Source organism: Sycon ciliatum, chromosome 7, assembly GCF_964019385.1.
Source record: "Sycon ciliatum chromosome 7, ocSycCili1.1, whole genome shotgun sequence".
Lineage (NCBI taxonomy): Eukaryota > Metazoa > Porifera > Calcarea > Leucosolenida > Sycettidae > Sycon > Sycon ciliatum.
This window is the reverse complement of record NC_088649.1, coordinates 32,349,663-32,371,079: the sequence shown is the minus strand read 5'-3', so window position 1 is coordinate 32,371,079 and position 21,417 is coordinate 32,349,663. Positions and strand designations below refer to the sequence as shown.

Below are 21,417 nucleotides of genomic sequence, written 5' to 3'. Positions count from 1 at the left end.
TTTCAAATTGACGTCATTTTTATGATTTCAACGATGGAATGGAAATCCATCAATACGCATCATAACACTGTGATTAACACCAGAGTCACGATATCGATACAAAAAAGTAGCAACTGATACTGATACCAATGATCCTGCACACCTTCTACAGTGACAAAAGTCAGCACAACATACAAACATCAGACTAACAAAGTTACAGAGTTCGGACAGCCAAAACGTCTACGTTAGCGGTGTTAAATTTGAAACGAAATGAAAAAACAACAAGTTAGTTAGCACGCCAGCAAACAAACGGCAGAGTGGCGATTCAATGGCGCAGCGCAGCACACCCCGCGCAGGTTATAACTAGTTAACGTGAATTCCCATAACCTGCACCAATACAACAGCATCATCTCGAAGGCAAAGAGCTGGTAGATACACATCGGCAACACCATACCCGACATCATACCGGTGAGAGAGAAGAAAACAGAGACAATGTAGCAAGAATAAAAATCCTAACATTTGAAGCTTTAAAAAAGCCAACAAGCAAATCGCTGGTGTGGCTGCTATTGATACCTATCTCCGAATGTACATTATAACAACACACAGGTGGTTAGCGTTTGTGTACAAGACAAGACAAAAGTCCATTGTATCCTAGCAAGCGGGCGAGAGAGAGAGAGAGAGAGAGAGAGAGAGAGACCGAGAGAGAGAGAGTTAGATAGATAGAGAGAAGAGAGAGAAGAGAGAGAAGAGCGAGAGATAGAGCAGAGAGCAGAGAGCAGAGAGCAGAGAGAGAGAGAGAGAGAGAGAGAGAGAGAGAGAGAGAGAGAGAGAGAGAGAGAGAGACAGATAGATAGATAGAGAGAGAGCCATTAGCACCACTTCAAAGTGGAGGCATTCACGAACACTTTTTAAGCATCAAGCCGGCGGCAGCAACAGTCACTGACTTGCAGGAGAAACCCAAGGAAGCAGGGTACGCCTCATACGTCAAGCAGTTGGCAATGCTGTACCTGGGTTGCCTAAAGCCACAGAGTATTCCTGCAGCATGCCACACAGGAACAGACAAACACACACAACACGACAGTGACACATTTGAGCAGCTGAATAACAGCACAAGAGATCGACACAGCCAGGTATTGCATGCAGACAGTGAGCGTACATAGCCCCATCAAGAGAGTGTGCAACCGTCTGCACTTTCCGGCTGCCCAGCGCCGAGACGACGGCAGAGTAGCACATCGCATGACATGGATTACGCTGGCAAACAGGCACAGGCATGAGAATGAACACAAGTACGCGAGCACTTGCGAGAGAGGGAGAGAGAGAGGGAGAGAGAGAGGGAGAGAGAGAGGGAGAGAGATAGATAGATAGAGATAGAGAGATAGAGAGAGACACCCGTCCACAATCACACAGGATATACAGCCAGAGTTAGAGATGACTACAGGAATCGTATTGGGTCAATGCTGCAAACAGAACCCTTCATGTGGTGTTCTGGAATCAGTCCAGAGGGCTAAGCTTCCAGAGGGCTAAGCTCTGCGAGAAGCGCCATTGTCACCGACTGGTTAAAAGCAGCGTGCACCCATGTGTGTGTGTGTGGAGGGGTTTTCACAAAGTTAGGCCACACCAAGTTATTTCATTGTTTCTCGTCACCTGAAAATCTCAAAAGGAACGCGGGCGGGCGGAAAAAAAACAAAATAGGGTTTGAAAAACAAAAACTGCTATTTACACTACAAAGGCCCAATTTATGACCTAAAATCAGACTATACACCACGCGTGACAGTCAATTGCAACATACAGCCAGAAAACCAGGCTCCTGCACCGGCCTCTGGTGAGGAAGTCCAGTGTTGCATGTTATTTAAATAGGAAAGAAAGCAAACCAAAGTTATTATACAAGGGGTACATAAAAGAACAGCCAAGTGCGCGCTTGTGCTAAAATTTAAAACAGAAACCTTATGGGATAAGGCATGGCATGACATGACAAGTCGACTGCAGAGCTGCGGGCAGGTTCCTTTTGAACAGTCACGGTCAAGGATGAGAATACGGACGGATCAGGTAAGGGTCGATTGAATACAACACCACTATCGGCAGACAACAGCTTTTCAAAAATTTGAGAGAAGGACAAGCCTTCGTCAACAAGTTGAGCGTTCCAAGAAAGTATCTCTCTGCTATCCACAGTCACAGCGAAGCTGACTATTTCAGATGCCATCGTCGCCCACGACGAGATGAACTGATAAAGAACTCAAGGAATCACGGCAACTTCACAGTGCTTGTAGTCCGCAATGCCGCAAGTTTACCGATGCCCGGAACACTGTCAGTCCAAAACGGTGCACTGTCATGCACTGTCTTGACTTGTACCGGAACTGTGTGTAGCAAAGAAGACGACCAGGTCGTGTGGTGGTGTGGTACTTGAACTACCGGTATGCGTACATACACGGTGCAAAAGTCGTCCTTCGGTTCGTGCACTTGCCATGTGAACACAATCAACACAATGATGAGAAAACAAGAGGGGTAAACACAATAACTTTATCAACGCTGTTGACTCACGCATACACACATACACACACACACACAAGATAACAATGATACTCAGTACCTAGACTGCAGGAGTTGCAAAGAAAGTTAAATCAATGCAGCCTCCGCGTTTGCGAGGACAGCAGACTGATCATTGACGCGGCGCATCCGCCGGGCACCACGAAGGCAGGCAACACTGGCACGCAGGAGACCAAAACCAAGACGACAACGCAGCAACGCCATCACCATTGCGTATGGCTCTCCGTATTTCTCAGCAGACAGAGCAGCAATTCGCTTGAGAAGAGCGGAAGCAGCTCGACCGGCTCCACCTGTGGCTGAGAATACGACAGGTACGAAGGAGGCTCGCTCAACTTCTTGCACCCTCTGACCATACCTGCGACGCTTCTCTCGCTCATGGCTCTGGCAGCGAGAGAAGAGGAACGGTTTGAAGGAGCGAAAGGGTTAAACACCCGTACATCAAGATAAACGCGTTCAAACCGTCCTCCCCACACGCCACTCGCCGCCACATCCAGACGGGCTTGATCCTCGGTGGACGCCGTCCGGTCGGTTCGTGCACTAGCACTGCACTCCAGATTTGACGCCGCGCGTACTTTTACAACGCCTTTTTATGCGTGTTTACCGGGACGCGAGATTTTTTTTTTTGGTCCAATCCTCAAGAAAGGTACGCGCGCGGTGACGAGAAACAATGAAAAAACTTGGTGTGGCCTTAACAAGTCAAGTCGTACTAACCTGAACAAGCTCCTTGACACGCGATTGGAAGACCAGCTCTGCCTCTTTTGCTATCTGCACAGGCAAACGCACAGGTAAGCAAAGAACAACACCAATGCAGCAATCAGTCAGGCATTCAGCCATCCCCTCCCCCCAAAAATCGAGAGAGGGAGAGGGAGGGGGAGAGAGAGGTCCTGGACAAGCATGTGGTGAACCTGATGTGACGTTTGCATGCCCCGATTACATAGAACTACAGGGTAAATTGCTTCAATGCGATAAATAGAACAATTGATGCCGATATAACACTATGCTACAATCATGAAATGAAAAATGTATAAAAAAAAGATTAATCGATGTTTTTTTCTTTCGATGGTCATCAGTGGACCTACATCGAATGGTGACTACCATGGTAACAAGGGAGTATGTCGGCATCAGGCAATTGTTCGATTTATCACATTGTTAAAACTCCTTTCTCCGAAACGCCTCTTTGTAAACGGTTCAATGGGGTTTAGAATCCTCAGGGCAGGACTGACCTTCTCCAGGAACTTGATTCTTGCCTTGAGTTCCGCGCGAGTTTGTGGAGTATCCTGGAAGAGTGGACACACACCATGAACGACATCAGCAACCACATTGACAATTTCTAGATGGCAAAACAAGCCAGATCCAAAACATGGCCGAGAAACTAGTATCGTGTCAGTACTGCGTTCACTATGAAGAATACGCGCAACAACAGCTCCGTCCCTACCAAATTAGATCAACTAGAGTAAAACTTGTAACTAAAGACCACCGTGACTAGCGACCAGCCTGGTACTACAGTAAAACCTGTAACTAGAGACCATCGTGACTGGCGACCAGCCTGGTACTAAAGATCGCTGGGCACGGACCGTCTCACACTCATATATGGTTGTGCGGTACAAACCTCTAACTAAGGACCACCTGTCACTAAAGACCGCTTTCTCTGGCCCCAAGGGGTGGTCGTTAGTCACAGGTTTAACTGTAACTTAGAAATAGAACACAGCACTAGTCTGTCGGGTGCAGGCGTACTGGGGGTCAAACTCATAGCCTAGACTGTTCTTATTTCTATGTACAGGAACTAGGGGTGAAACGAGTGCCAAAATCGGGGACTCGAGTACTCTTTGAAAAAACAAGTAAGTATTCGAGCGAGTACGAGTATTTTACTGACAACATAAACCAATGCACTGCACACACTCTCGCACCACCCAACGTAGTACACCCACTGCACATGTAGTCTTGCATGCAGCCTAGTGCAGGACATAGTCTGAACTACTGTCTTTTGCTGGTAAGTAGGGACAAGCAATAATTTCGTGCTTGCATGGACCATCAGTACCAGTCAGAGTAACAGAAATGCTTGATGTACATGCATACAATACACTGTGCATAGGACACTTCGAGTATTTTGCGAAACGAGTACTTGCTCGTTTCAAATTTTCCAGTTTCACCTATGTGCAGTGGACTCATGTACAGTGGAGTCACCACGTACCGTGTTATCTCTAATATAAGCACAGTCTCCAATAATAGCACGTCTCCAATAATAGAACACCTTGGGGCGGCATTCAAAAAATAAAGTGCTCAGTCTCCATTATAAGCACACTGTGTAAATTCATTATCTGTACCGGCGAAAAAACCCCTGAAATGTGTGTGTCTGACATGAATTTGGCATGGCAACATGCCTCTGAAATGAGATTGAAATAATAATGGAACAGTCTCCAATAAAGGAACGTCTCCAATAATAGCACGGGGCGGAGGTACATTGAAAAAATAAAGGACCGTGCTTATATTAGAGATAATACGGTATACAACAGCAGGGTTCATATGCCGTATACTGTACTTGCCGAACGTCTAGCCTGTACTTTCTTCGACCCCTGACAGTTCTCTACTCCATATTAGGTTTTACTGTCGTGGACATGGCAATCCGGTCGGAGGTCAAGCGGTCCCACGGCGCTGGCCATGCAGCTGTGAGCACGCATCGGATGAACACGTACACTGCATGCAATGTTCTGTACGCACTGAGGGTGCCGGTCCCGCGTGATTCGACCGGACTTCCATGTCCACGACAGTACTTCCCCACCAAGGTGCTGTAAAACATGTCATTTTAGGTGAATTAAATTTCGATGCCAGAGACCTGCCAGGTTTCAGGTGTAATGTAGAATTAGGTGACCAGTGTTCCTTTCACATACAGTGCATACTCTAGTGCCTTTCAGGTGTAATTTAACCCTTTACCTTCTGACCATAATTCCCAGGCATTTCCAAATGCGATATTTCTCACCTCATTCTGAGAATATCTTTGGTTCTAATCAACCCATTTTCACAATCGTGGGCATTCTGGAAAGCTCTCCACGAGCTGCGTACAATGAGCTCAAACTGGACACTACTGAGATCACATATCCAACGCCAGGGTGCTTCAAACACTCCCCATCGCTGGATATCCGAGAAAATTCTCTCCTCGTCAGCCATTTCTCACTCCTTCATCGTAAGCATTTCAAAATTTGTTTGCCTGAGTTTCTTTTTATGCTGCCCACGCGCTCAAAGCATGCGCAGGTGACTCAGCATATCAGGAGAGGGAAAATCCCCAGCTCAAGGCCAGTCACACAGAAAAAAATTGACTTTTGCCGTGGCTGAAATGTCGAGTGCGATATCTTTGGAATGCGACATCGCAGCTCTTCGCCGATTGTTGCAATGAAAAGCTGGGCTCTTCGGCTTCTTCATACATACTTAGTTTTTGAGATTCCGTCAGGAATTGATCGAGTTACGAATGTTTTAGTGCATGCATGTCCATCGACCAAATTCGGTCGATTCATGTACACACAGAAGGTAAAGGGTTAAATTTAGGTGCCTGGTTTCTCTACTGAAATCACCGAAATTAAAGTTACACCGAAAATTACATGTTTTACTGAACTGTATAAGCAGAAATGTTAGTCTGGAATTTAATTTCGTCTTTTTCGTCCACGGAGCTTTTGGACTAAATTAAATGCCGGACTAATGTCGATTTGTCCAGCTTTTCAATACACTCCTATGATAATGATCCATGGACGAAATTTACAGCCGGACGAACTCCCTTTCTTTGGAGTTGGACGAAATTATTGACCGACGGAATGTTCCTGTCTGTACTGTATTACTTTCTTTGTTTTTTGTTTGTTTGTTTTTTTTCTCTACAAAATCCACAGGATATGATCCAGTGTTTACTCTTGTGTACAGTCTTGTGATGGCGGCATAGCAGCATGAAACTCTGAGTGGAGACAGACTGATCGTTTGCACTGAACCCTGTGTGTAATTTTACCACCAAACTGCTTAGCACCGGCAACTCCAACATTATACTCACTCCGTTGTCCTTCTCCTTCCGTTGAGCAATGGCACGGCATCGTCTCCCAACCTGGACACAGACACACAGACACACATGCACGCAATAAGAAGCAGTGTTGGGAATTTATAGAAAAGAAAAAGGACCAAGGAACTACAAGTTACGCTATAATGTCCACTAACACTATAAATTTATCCTTGGCTCTCCAGCCGAGTCCAGTGCTGTGAAGAATAATAAAAATCATAAAAGAGGGTTTGACACCGCCAGATCACAAAGAAGCTGGCAATGCCCGGGTGGAAGAGTTGTGCTCCCACTCTCAGCAGTGCTCTAGTTACTCTCAAGCTTGCATGTAAAAAAAAATTGTAAAGGTAGTAGACTTTTTCAAGCGGTCATGCTTTCGTTACCCGCATCTGATCATCTTCCTCATGCTTGAAAAGCGATGCCATAGTCTCTACGTCGGGGTAACTACAAGCAAGTAGAGCCACCCTGATGAACAACAACCACGTGTAATTAACAACTCGTGAATGACGAACGACCAAATCTTCAGACCAAGCGACCACTTGAGTGCATACTTTCAACAACTCGCGAAAAACGACAATTTCCTCATGCGCAACCAAGGGTAGTTATTGGTAAGGTTGACTGTTCGCTGTACTTCTGAAGTACCGTAAAGTACCGCGAGAGCGCCCCGTCTCGCGAGAGCGCCCGTCTCGCGAGAGCGCCCCACCTTGATGTTACAGCCAGGAAAAGGAAAATCGTATGGCAGAGTGCAAACAAAGTTTGTACGGTGTGAGAGCCTTAGTAATAGGATACTAAGGTCACACTTGGCAGGTTTTTGCACGGAGCTCGCGAGCGCTTGAAGGTAAATGGAGTACGGATTGACTGCATGCCGTGTAATAATAATTATGCGTACCAGGTTCGTGTCGTATGACCTAGAGACAGGAGGCCACCTCCACAATACGCACAATACGATCACGAAAGGACAAGATGGTGAGGCGCTCTGGCGCTACTGGACAGTATATGTCTATACCAATGGGATGGTCTTGAAGCGCTTTTTGAGGTGGGTTCAAGTTGCTCACACGCCCCTGATTCAACCTACCTGAGCGGCGGTACGCTCCTTTCCCGTCTTCTTCGCGATGTAGGCCGAGATGAGAATGTTGCGGCCTGAGATCAACAATGCAGCGTTGTACAGCATGACGTACGGACACAAGAGCACAATTATGCGCGCCAGCACAGACACAATCAGAATAAAACAAGGCAACGCTAGCCAAATCAGACCGTTGCATCATAAAAATCGTCAAAAAATATAATCCAACCTTGGTAAAGATGTCACTAATCTCATAGTGACAACCATGGTAAAAACACAGCGTGAATATCACCATGGCAACAATAAGTTTAGCCAGCACTTCATAAACCAGCATAATTTTCAGTTACCAAAATGTCCTTTTCATGCACATTGCAGCAATAAATCAGATTTTCTAATCCAGAACCCTCCCCGATCCTGCCGAATTTCCGTAGCACAAATGGTGCGGATTATGAAGGGACCACCACCACTGTATCATTGTGCACTCACCAACTTTCTTTGTCTGGCCATCGTCAGTGGTAACGGAGACAAAACGCTGTCCGGTCGGGTAGAGGGCCTGCGCTTCTCGGAACGCCTCGTCCTCTTCAGGTGACCATGACGATGATGATGATGCTGCTGCAGTGGCTTTGACGGATGTGTTCTTACCTGTATCTGTATGGCAGGAACATGGAAGAGTATGCAGAGAGATGAATGACACAAGACAAGTCACACCACCGGTCTCTATAAATACATGACTATTGTACAAGTAGGCAGTCTCTCCGCGCAGGTTTAAACGCACAATGCTGCCTGGCGATTGTCGTTTGAGAGAACATGTGTGCGTGTGTGTGTGTGTGTGTGTGTTTGTGTGTGTGTGTGTATGTGTGTGTGTGTGTGTGTGTGTGTGTGTGTGTGTGTTTGTGTCTGTGTGCATGTGCCCGTATGTGCATGCCCGTGCCTGCCAAGGACGGACGTGACGAATCAAAACTTCCACACAACTGAGACGACACAGCAGCAAAACACCACCTCCGTGGACTCACCGGAGAATGGCTTGTGATCGGCCGCTGGCATAGTGTCCTCAGAAGGTGATATCATGTCGGATAAGGAGCCACTGCTTGCGCACGCTGGACTGGAGTCAAACAGCTCGGGAGTGTCGGAAATCGGCATGGGCGAGACCTTCGCCACCGGTGTTACACTGGCCGAGAGCGGCCTGCGAGGGGCGAGCGTCACGGAGGAGCAGAACGAGTGCGATGAACCTGCACCATCGTTGCCGGAGGTCGACACGGGGAGCGAAGCGGAAGTTGTTGCACTGTTCTGTGGCACGACGCAAGAGAACCCCTTGCTCTGGGAGTCGCCGGGGTAGGGTATTGACATGGCTGAGTTCAGCACGTTGCTATCGCCGAGAATGGACCGGGCCATGTTCGGAGCGGAGGCCTGTAAACCGGACGAGGCCGATGGCGACTGATCAACGACATTCTGAGACATAGCCTTGCGCGAGATGAGACGCTTCTTCTTCTTGCTGCAATCAAATATCATACACACACGTACATAGACACAGAAACACACACTTGCTATTGTACTTGCTCACTGCCATGACTGGTCACGCGAGTCTTTCCAGAAGAGGGGAGAGAGACACAGAAGGAATCTTGAAAAGATCATGAAGATGTCTCAATAAGCCCATTGCGTAATGACGTAATTTGTACCATCAATACCCCACACAGCCACCTGGGCAGGGTCATCTGGGGTGTTGAACAGTGCATTCCTGATCCCAGTGTACTCGCATGCATTACTCATACCTTCCATATTTGCCAATGCGCAATGGGCTTATTGGCTATCGAACCGCCCAAAGGCCGATACTCCCTGAAATCCCCAAACTCTGGGTGGACTTGCAAATGATCTCACTGACAAACACAGACACATGTACACACACAGAACGCCAATACACACCCGCACCCGAAGTGAAAGTCGACCGAGGTGCTCTGGAGCAGAGATGCACCACCCGATATCGTATCCACAAAGGCAGGACACCGGTATAGGCAAGCTCTCCCTCTCCGTCCCCGTACAAGCACAGGCAAACAGACAGACAGACAGGCAGGCAGACAGACACACAGGCACATACACATACACGACTCTGCACTCACATGCACACACACACGCAGGCAGACAGACAAACACATACACACACACACACATGCACAGACACGACTCTGCACTCACCGTTGCGGAGGTGCAGCTTCCTCAGTTAGCGACATGTCAGGTTCGGTCATTGCAGACTGAGAGGTCACTGACATGGAGGTACTGACATCCGCCAAGTCGTTCTCCCACACCAAGGCATCAACCGGGGGTCCGGCGGACTTACGCTTGTTTCTGCGCCGTCTTGGCTGCACTACCTCCTCGTCGTCCTGTTGCTCCGACGGGCCGGGAGGCGGCAGGGTTGGGAGAGCTAGCGGAACCTCGGTGCTGGCTTCAGTCGCTTGCAAACGCGCTTCCCTCAGTCTCTCCCCACCGACTGATCGTCGCTTGGCGTTGTGCCGTGATACTACCGATCTACGGCGCTTGCCGATGGCCTTCTTTTCCTTTTCCTCGAGCAGATTTTCTTTATCAGAGGAGTCTCTCTCCGGCGGCGACACTTGTGCAGATTTCGTTGCTGTGCTGCTAATCATTGAACGCTCTGCACAGCTTCCATCCGTGTTCTTGATAGTTACAGCAGCGGAGATGGCAGCAGTGCTCCGAGAGACGTCTGCACGATCGCCAGCACGGTTGCAGTGGCTGCCAGCGGTAGTGGGTTGGCGTCGTGCCGCTTGCTCTTGCGCTGCCTCTGCCGTCACCACTGCCGCTGTGGCTTGCACTCGGCCGTGACTGCGCTCGCATGTTGCCTTTGGTACATCCTCCCTGGTCAGGTCCACGGCATGGCTGGGCAGGGCTGGTCGCGGATGCAGCGTTGGCGATCGAGGAGACCTGCGAGTGGCATGAGCTGCCGACAGTGCAGGGCGTTGCTTGGCGGCCGTTACATGACTCGCAGTTGAACTATTTGAAACCACTGCTTGGAGGTCCTTCGGTCGGGATGCAGCAACGGCGTCAGATGGTTCTTTGATTCTCGGATGGCCAGATGCACTGGCAACATCGTTAGTTACTGTTGCTACGGTTGTGGTTGGTGGGCCGCGTCGACGGGAGTTAACCGTGTCTCGTCTGTTCACGTTCGACCGGGCCCGCGCAGACACCTTGCCACTACGAGCGGACGGCTGGACAGACGCCGACGGCGCAGCAGTGCGGCGGGGGTTACCGGGGGCAACAGCAGCACGCGGATGCCTCGCTGGCGGCTCGCTTTCAAAATCGTCGTCGTCATAGTCACGGAAACCAGTTCCCACACGCGCCTGCTCCAGCGACGGCATGGCTGGTGGTTTGTCGGAGCGGCTGGAGCAGGCGGTGGAGAGAGCGCTGGTGGTGTTGGCACACGATTGCCGGTAGCGTCGGCGCTGGCATACCACTGGCAAGAGAGGTGAGGCGGCCATTGCTGAAGGCTCGACGAGTTGAGAGAACGGTACAGAGTTCTGAGCAAGACGAGACAGGGAGAAGCAAATCAATACGATTGTACAGTCAGACCTCGCTTATCCGGCCCTCTTTTATCCGGATCCCTCGCCATCCGAAAGAAACTCGTTGGTTACCGATTTACAGCATATCTAGTGCATACATACAGTATGTGCGTTCGGTTATCCGGTTCCCTCGCCTATCCGGATTATTTTTGTTAAAGGGGAAGTTAAGGCAAAAATCAAAATTTCACCAGTTTTAGTCTTCGGGGTGCTGAGTCGAATGGTCTTGGTCCGAGAAAGCTGAGACGCTCCCTTCCTACTTGAATCCCAATCGAACTCGCGCACTTCCACCGAAACTGGGTGACTGCGCCCTACTAGATGGGGATTTGTATGCAAAATGTCACTAAAAGCGCCATTTCGTTCTTCTAAAAGCACGGATGACCGCGATTGGCCCATATGCTGTAGTCTTTTGGACGCTGAGTCGACTGGTTTTGGTCCGAAAAGGCTGCAATGCAGCGTTCCTCCTTTATTCCCAATCGAACATGGTTGAACAAGCGGTCACGTGCTCCTGGGTGCCCAAATCACCTGGTCACCACGCCAGCAGGCGACAACTTTCACACCAAGGTTCAACTCGAGTGACAGGACTGCACCCAAAAAAGGTCAAACAGGCTAGTAAGTTGTACCCTGCAGGCACGGTGACCAGGTGACTGGTGTACGCAGGAGCACGCGACCGCTTGTTCAACTATGTTCGATTGGAAATAAAGGAGGAACGCTGCATCGCAGCCTTTTCGGACCAAAACCAGTCGACTCAGCGTCCAAAAGACTACAACATATGGGCCAATCGCGGTCATCCGTGCTTTTAGAAGAACGAAATGGCGCTTTTAATGACATTTTGCATACAAATCCCCATCTAGTAGGGCGCAGTCACCCAGTTTCGGTGGAAGTGCGCGAGTTCGATTGGGATTCAAGTAGGAAGGGAGCGTCTCAGCTTTCTCGGACCAATACCATTCGACTCAGCACCCCGAAGACTACAACTGGTGAAATTTTAATTTTTGCCTTAACTTCCCCTTGCTAGCGAGGTCTGACTGTAGCCGAAACTCAAAAAGGAGACAAGAGGTCCAGTGCAGAAAACTAAATTATACAATTACCGTACATTACACATCTGTGCATTCTACAATACGAAAAACATCCGGATAGGCGGGAAACCGTTAAAAAAAGCTGTACTCCAGGACGATGATAATATCTATGCTGACCAATTATTCCCCAGTTGGCAAGGGAACCATAGAGAGATGACCTGTTAGGTGAGGTCTGACTGGAGATGCAAACCCTACTACTCTCGGTACGACTGCTCTTTCAAGACATGACATGTTCTTTGCTTATATCCACAGATACACACAGCCTGGTGACGCGAGGCCACTCGGCTTTTGACACAGTGTTGTCCCATGCGCTACACACACACACACATACACGCACACAGACACACACACACACACGCACGCACACACACACACACACACACACACACACACACACACACACACACACACAGAGTGTCCAACTAGTCAGTTTCCACCGACAAAGTCCTATGCGGAAAGCACTCTACTTTTAGGGTTCACGGCTTGCCACTAAAAGCACCCGTCACGTGCGCCTCCATTTTGGATTATGGACGCGCGCTACAGGCCGCGACAGCGCCTATCGAAGTAAAAAAATATCGACTCGAAGTCTAGCCGGAGAGCGCACTTTTTGAAATTTTCCTTGGCTTCAGTGGCTTCACTTCACTCGGGCTTTGCATTTTTCTGACTGACCTGGACTTGATGATGGCGGCGGTGGCGGTCTTGGCGAAAGATCCAGTTCCATCTGAGACACGCTGTCGTCTTTTCTTATCTGCTGAGGTTCTGGCAAAGCGCAGCTGCATCGAACCTGACTAGATGTAGCTGCACGCATCCTTTGTTTGCCCTGCAAATCTCGATCTGTTGCTCTTCTTGCTGTTTGGCCGCTGAAAATATTCTTCCTGTAAAGAGGCCGAAACTGAGCTAGGGCACGTCAAGATATGTAGGGTATACAAAGAAAAAGAAATGTCATGGTCGTTTCAGCAGCTCACGACAGCCAACACGCTCCATCGTCGGGATTGGAAGTATCCAGCACGGCTGTTCCGAGCGCTGCTGCTCTTGTTATTCTTCTTCTTCAGAAATTCTCCACACCTTGTCGGCCAAAGTACGCGCGCGCGTGCACGGAAAATAGATGCGCTGAGCCGTTTCTTGTTCGATTTTGACAAATAATGGCTTGTTGTTTTGCTCTCGACCTTGGCTATCCTTCTACCGTTCAGTATTTTACGGAAACGCAACGGCTCCCCCTGTTTTTTTAGCCGAACTTTGGCCAAAGTTACTGGAAAACCCGGAACTCGTTTGAAAAAATACGAACGGTGGAAGTCTTGGAACGTCTTTCGTGCGTGTGGATTCAAAAATTCAGGCAGTTTGAGCCAACCGTAATGAATCCCGTAGAGTTGAAAGTGAGTGATATTGATGGGAAAATGCGATTTGAGCACTGACGGATTGTGTGGGACAGTATATGCACGCGCCTGTCACGTGCATGATGTACCTGGCGACGCTAGCATGCCAATCTGTGAACCCTAACTTTCCCTGCCGCAAAGGAACATACAGTGAAGCATTAGCAGCGGTGCACACTTACGGCTGAGCGGTGTCGATCTACAACAAACGTGTGTCCAACCGAGACGGGCACATCAAGAGACGTGGACGGCTGCTGCTGCTGTTGTCCCGACGACACGAAATCGTCGTCGAAACCATCACCCTTGCTGGCGAAGTCTCCGTCAAAATCATCGACGGTCGTGGCAGCAGAGCTAGGCGCGAGGTCGGACGGTGCAGCACACGGCGAGTGAAGCGCTCGACGCTGCTGAAGCTGAACTGATGATGACGAGGCGGTGACGGCGGGGGCGTTGGCCGAGGAGGAGGAGGAGGAGGAGGAGGCAGCAGCAGCCACTGCAACACTGTCGGCAATCTGTTGAGCTACACTGCTGCTGGGATTCACAGGCTGACCAGTGGGGCCTTGCTGGGAAGCTAGATACGCTACCTGTACGCAATAGTGACACAAACAAACAAGACGAGACATCGCTAAATGAGTGCTAGAAATCTCTCGGTCTAAGAAGCAGACGCAAGTAAATGTATAAGTCTAGCCAAGCAGAATGAACAGCAATGTCAATTGTACATGAAACAAGCGAAATCTTACCCGGGCAAACCTGTTCCCGGGTGAGGCAGGTACGTTGGTTCCAGGTCTCAAAAGTTGCAAGAGGCATTTCCCCAACTTACACACACACGCGCGTGCGCGCGTGCACACATACACACATCCACACACACACACACACACACACACACATCCACGCACACACACATGCACACACACACATGCACATACACACACACACAACGGGCCTAGATCCCGGTGTCAAGGACAACACATCGGCATAGAGTACAAGCTGTACGCGACGCCACTACTCCTTACGGTCTCCGTGAGGCGGTTGATGACGTTCTGCATTTCCTTCTGGTCACGCATCACTTCCTCCCGCAGCAAGCTGTTCATACTGCGCACCTCGTCACTTAACAATGCCTTGGTGTGCCGCACAAACGGGCTGCGTGCGAAAAATACACCAGCGCATGTGCACACACACACCGACACACACACACACACACACGCACACACACACGCACACACACACGCACACACACGCACACACACATGCACACACACGCACAGAGTTGACGACGCCCCGACCAAAAGAAAAAAAGAAAAATCAATTCCAAAGCAACAAAGTTCTTCCTGTGGAGGAACAGAAATGCAAGGATTTTACAAACTTGCAGCTGTTCTTCCTACAGGCTACTAGAACTTAGAAGCAAGCCCCACTATGGGTGCTACGGGAATGTTCCGAATGAGGTCAGAGGCTCAGAATGAGGTCACGGAGGTTCAGAATGAGGTCATAGAGGCTCAGAAGGAGGTCATCATCTATGCTTATATGGATTGAAAGCCAGTGCTGGTCTTTGTATTGTGTTGCGGCAAGAGTACATGAAAACTAGAGTGTGCAGCTTCGATGGGTTGCTGTCACGGTGGATTTCCGTGATTACATCATTTTAGTGATGTAGTGCATACAGGCGGGATTCAAGCAGGTCTCTTTCTGCACAACTGCCGCTCAGTTGTACACACTGCGCCACTTCCCGCCTCAGATCTGCACCAAGTATGATGCAATCACGGAATTCCGCCGTGACAGACACCCTTAGTAGAAAAGCCCCCCCCATGTACTCTTGGTTGCGGCTAATAGCATAGGGGTTACCTTGGCAACACATCCAGTTTAGGCGCCACGGTGGGACCTGCATTAGCCTGGGTGCCGGGTGCGGACGCAGCCCCTCCACCGACCTGGGTAGACGCGTGACACGTGGACAAACAGAACGACAGACAGACATGCAGAGGGGGAAATAGTTGATGTCTTGCAAGTGAACACCCGGAATCCCCTGCGTATTCTCAAACCTACAAACAGTAAAGACAATGTTAGGTACGGGATGATGAGTGTCAGCTTTTGTGCGGTCATTGAAATTTTCCCGACTATAAGTCGCACTTGATAATAAGTCGCACACCCATTTTCAGGTTGGAGCCATAATGCTTTGAACTTTTGATATAAATATTCACTTCAGTGGTAAGTCATGCTCGATTGTAAGTCGCACCCCCCCCCCCCCCCCCTTTTGTGCCCTTGAATTTTTGTGTGAAAAGGTGCGACTTTATATTAATGGAAAAAAGGGAGTACTTGCTCGGCTTGACGTACCTGCTTCTCGTTGGACACCGGTTTGTTAATGATCTGCATGGACTTGGTGGCAAACTGCAGAGTGCTGACCGTGTCGACGAGATGAGACTCCTCCGGTGCAATGTTGGCAATGACTAGAGACTTGGCACTGCCTCCCAGAGAGTCCTAGATGTGCACAACACACGGGGATGAGACGTACCATGCAAGGATATGACACACGCAAGGCAGTGACGAGACCAGTTGGCAATGGCAACACGCAGTCAAATTCACAAGAGCACTCGGCATTGAGTCACATGATTCTCTAGCCGATACAATTAGGATCTTCATCCCAGTTAGCCGGATGGCATTGGATCATGGTGAAGTGAAGAAAACTGACTCGCACAGCCTCACTAGAACACATCTGTGTTACCTGCAGCAAACGTGTGAGCTTGCTGTCTCGATACGGTATGTGCAGGTTACCCTGTAGCCGGTCAATAGAACACAACCAGATCATGAACACACACACACACACACACACACACAGAGTTGTTAGTAACAGATCAATAGAATGCAACCGGATCATGAACACACACACACACACACACACACACAGTTGTTAGGAACAGATCAATAGAATGCAACCGGATCATAAACTATCATCCTCAAACAGCACAATGCTTGCCCAATAGAAGTCAGACAGTACACAAACAGAGCGAGAAGAATACCACAACAGAAATACATACATAAGCATGTCATGGCCAAGTATGATGACAAGCCGAGCAACAAAAGCCTTCCTTTGAGCCGCACACACATACACCCCCCCCCCCCCACACACACACACGCGCGCGCGCGCACGCAAAGACACACACACACCTTGCTTGACGTCAATGCATTGACAACTTGGCTGAGAGCAAACAAGGACGTGTTGATGGCACCACTTTCCTTCAGCCTATGCGTCAGTAGAAAGACAGAGCAGAGACAGAGCAGGTAGTAAGCACCACGATAAGGAGGCACTAATGACAGACACTGAGATACAATTCAGAAAGGGCCCAACATACTGTCGCGGACATGGAAATCCAGTCGATTGACCGGGTCCGGCGCCCTCAGCGCGTACAGAATGCTGCATGCAGTGCACAATCATGTTGATCCAAGGCGACCAGCAGCACATGGATGCGTGTACTGCTTATCCACGGCTGCATGGCCAGCGCTCTGGGGCCGCTACACGTGCGGCCGGATTTCCATGTCCACGACAGTGCTACACGCATTCCAAATAAATCCCTCCCCCCCCCCAATACATCCGGCACTCCCCCATCCATGCACACCCAGGCTCATCCATGCATCCCCCTCCCAAACTGGCCTGCACTCACCCAAGCATACCCCCACCACCACCACACACACACGTACTCACGTACACACACACACACGCATGCACACAACTTGTACTTGTTGCTCACTGCCAAAACTGGTCACGTGGGTCTCCCTGGAGAGGCGAGAGAGACTCAAAAGGAGTCTTGGAAAGATGACTCAATTGGCTATTGAACCGCCCAACGGCCGACACCCTCTGAAATCCCCAAAACTCTGGGTGGACTTGAAAATGATCCCACTTATGGGCTCACCATACCTCAGTAAGTGGGTGAGGACAAGGTGCAGAAAAAGGATTGACGGCATCAGAGTATCTGTCCTGGGATCCAACTGCAGTTACCCCTGCCCCCAGTGAAGGTAATACTTGCTACTAGTGTGGGTGGCTAAATCAGAGTGGATCTGATAAGCTTCACTAGCACCATTGATTACTAATACACAAGAGTTAATCTAGCCAGAAGCAGTGCATGATTAACAGGTATGTGTATGAACCCTGGAACCAACAAAGGTGGCAGGTACAACATTACACCTTCAAGCAGCCGAGCCCGTTGGCAACAGACCCAACACAATCAGACATAAGTGTACCCCCACACACACACACATGCAAACACACACACACACACACACACATACACACACACACACGCACACACACACATGCTCACACGTACCTGTCTCCAACGTTGCCGGCACGCTTGGCATTCTCAGAGCCGGCCAAGTCGATCAGATGCAGCTTTCCGGTCAGCTGACGATCTCCTTGCTGACGTTTCACCTGCAATACCGACACACAGACATCAGTCCAACATCCACGTTGAGCAAAGAAGATGATTATGGATCAATACATACGATTCTTCAGTGGCATGGTAGATCTGCAGTAGCATGCAGCATGCATTTACTGTAACAGCCCAGTGAGTGTACATGTATGCAGCGCAGGGCATAGTCATTGCATGTGGTCATTGCATGCAGTCCATGTACGGCACAGTTAGCATGGCACAGCATTGGCCGGATTTTTCGGCGCCGACTGTCGGACCAGGGGATGTTATTTCCAGTCAAATGACCCCGGATAAGGTGACCAGCTGAACACGGCGACCACATTTGGAAGGTCCCTCGCGCGGTCGGCGTGGACAGGTTTCCCCTGTACAGTACGCAAAAGGGAGAATGTGTGTTCTTCTGCAAACGTGTATGTCCAGTCCTACCTTGAGCAGCAGTATGGCATGACTACGACTGGATTCACTGTTCAGCTTGGTCGACGCTGTGGTCCTGAATACAGGAGAGAAAGCAAATAAATAGATGCAATATAATATGCTTGTGAAGCCCTGGTAAAGCATACACACAAAGCTTGAAAGAAGTAGCAGAAGGAAAAGACTTACAAGAGTGTGTGTGTGTGTTTCGGGAGAGAGAGAGAGAGAGAGAGAGAGAGAGAGAGAGAGAGAGAGAGAGAGAGAGAGAGAGAGAGAGAGAGAGAGAGAGAGAGAGAGAGAGAGAGAGAGATAGTGTGTGTGTGTGTGTGTGTGTGTGTGTGAGCGAGAGAGTGGTTGTGTGTGAGAGCTTGAGAAAGTGCGAAAGTGGGAGAGAGAGAGAGAGAGAGAGAGAGAGAGAGAGAGAGAGATGCACGCATGCGCGCACACACATACACACAAGTGGAGCAACAGAACATAACGAAAAACCCACCTCTTCTCACTTGCAGGCCCGAATGCAGCCTGGAATGCTTCGTAAGAAGTTAGCGGTACCTGTGTCCACTCACATACACACAGATTGAGAAACTAATGTTTGTTCTACTGTTTCCCATAACATTATCGAAAAAATCCAGGGAGAAGCCCCGAAATGATGTGGCACTTCTTTCAGACACATAGGCAGTAATAAAAGGTCGGCCCTAAGTCCAGAACATACGATATGCGCTGGATACATGCACATTGTTGGACACATGCGTGTGACTTCATCTTTTATCGAGAGTCTAGCCGTATAGTTAGACGGAAAGACAGAAATGCCGCTGTGAATCTGGTGAAGTAAAAACAAAAACTCGAAAGGTCAGCCAAGGAAAATACTATGTTGAAAGAACCCTGTATCCTGTGCACGTCAAACTGTTCAAAATCTGGTTTAGTTGGTGGACTCTCACTCACAACTTGCGCCCCACTGTTTTTCTTGTATCCATTTAAAAATAAAAAAACAAACAAACAAACAAACAAACAAACAAACTTGCCTCAGTCAGACCCGCCACGGAGATGTTGTACTGCCGGTCCTGACGAATGGGCAGGTCGTTGGGCTTCGCCGTTCGCGGCACCAGCAGGTCGAAGATCTTCTCGTTGTACACTTCGAGATACGACATGACGACCTGCACGCGTTCTCCCTGCCCACTGTGATACGCGGCCATGTTGAGGAGAGCGCGAACGCTGCGCGGTATCATGCCCTGGTCTGCGTCCGTTCCGAGCATCGTGTGTGTCTTTCCGGCACCCGTGTGTCCGTATGCAAAGACGGTGGCGTTGACCCCGCACAGCGGGTGCGTTACCAGACGAGACAGTTGCTCGCTGTACAGCGACTCGTGGTCCGTGCCCTCGTTGTACACCGCAGTGAAGCTATGGATGGCAACAACACAAACGATGACATCATGAGATAGAAATGATGACATCATGGGAGGAGAAGCAACATTTACTTACTGAACTTCACAGACCTAGTGATGTGCAGTGTAACGCCTCCCAGAAACCTTTGGCAAACTGCGGGTAACGACTTTTAAAAAGTTACGACGAATTCCAAGCGGACCTCTTTCTCTTTCTTATAATAATTGCAACGCAACACTTTTAGGTGTTTCCCCGTGCCTTGTCTGCAAATTGTAATGTGATCATGATCATTTTGCTTTTAGGTACAACCCAAACTAGAGTATATTGCTCCTCACAACAGCCCGACATTCCAGCATGAACTCAGTTCACGAACGACGTGCATCACCCCAGGCCATGGACTCATACAGTACTCTGTGCTGCTCAGGGTCATGGAGTGCAGCAGCAAACACCCACAACAAAACTGGGCACGGCTGTACAGTGCAGTCATGATCATTCGTGCAAGGGCGGGCATGTAGATCTACATACAATGGCAGAGAACCAAGCCTTTTCAGGGCCGGCGGAACCGGTCAGGCTGGTCCGGCCATGGCCGGACCACTTTCCCAGCTGGATGGTCCATGTGATTCGTGCAAAACCGGTGTAAAAAATCCAGAGGTACATGACTCGACTGTACTGCCGACGTGTGATGTGCTTCTAAGTAGCTCAGGACTCCGTGACCGGCACTGTATGGCTTTAATGATATGGATAAAAAAAGTTGTGTTTGTGTTCTTTTACCATAATTTTCTGCATTTTCTGGAGCCTTAAAAGATGCCCAAAATCGCTCTATTTCACGTAAATTTTAAATATTTCTCCCGGGGGAGGTCCCCCGCACCCCCTCCCCCTCAACAGTTGGCCGGACCACTCACAAACTCCTTCCTCCGGCCCTGCTTTTACTAGAAACACAAGCTAAGTCACACAGCCTCCCAGCCATACCTGTACGAACGTTGTTCCGTGCATCCTGCCCGAGCAATCGTGATTGCCTGTGGCTCGCAGCGTATGTCCAGCGTCGGAGACGAAGACACTTTCGGTCGCAGACGCACAATGGCCGACACGGATTCCTCCGGCATTCTGCCTCGAGAGTTCCGAAGAGATCAAAATAAATTCTATCTGGGTGAATCAATGTACATGACTAATTGTACTGTACTCGTTTGCGTTTCCTTCTGTCCTCCGCGAGCAAAAAATACTTCACCGACAGCGCGACAAGATCGGACAGGGTGTGAAATATTTTCAAGTTCAAGTGCAATGTACCTGATGTACAGAGTCGAGAGAGTTTTCACTTCGAAGTAAGACAGCATTCACTGCCCCTCACAACAAACAACAAACTCACTGATTTACTGAAGTGAAGGCCCAGCTCCAAGTCCAAGTCGAGGCAGCTGATCACGGCCAGATCGAGTGATCTTCGAAACTTTTTCAAAATTAGCGCCTGGATACTTCTCCCTCCCAACAATCTCCATAACAACATCACAAGTGCAGCGTAAAACCAAGAGTACATGAAAACATGTACTCTTGGTAAAACTTGCGGCCTTCCCGGCTTCGCGCTATGTTGTTTGAAAACAGCTGAAACG

General features: G+C 49.3%; 1 protein-coding gene across 1 annotated transcript; it reads right to left on the bottom strand.

Annotated features, from left to right (window-relative positions):
• Positions 1-21,192, bottom strand: LOC135821342 (serine-rich adhesin for platelets-like). The gene is made up of 19 exons (XM_065334406.1): positions 20,786-21,192; positions 19,462-19,834; positions 18,933-18,991; positions 18,458-18,521; positions 17,933-18,033; positions 16,776-16,851; positions 16,333-16,383; positions 15,945-16,088; positions 15,459-15,541; positions 14,636-14,762; positions 13,808-14,206; positions 9,807-11,140; positions 8,630-9,108; positions 8,103-8,264; positions 7,629-7,693; positions 6,554-6,604; positions 3,747-3,800; positions 3,235-3,288; positions 1-1,014 (listed from the first exon to the last, which is right to left on the bottom strand). The coding sequence occupies exons 1-19, from the start codon at positions 20,917-20,919 to the stop codon at positions 964-966; spliced, it is 3,861 nt and encodes a 1,286-aa protein (XP_065190478.1). The 5' UTR covers positions 20,920-21,192; the 3' UTR covers positions 1-963.
• Positions 21,193-21,417: the final 225 nt, after the last annotated feature.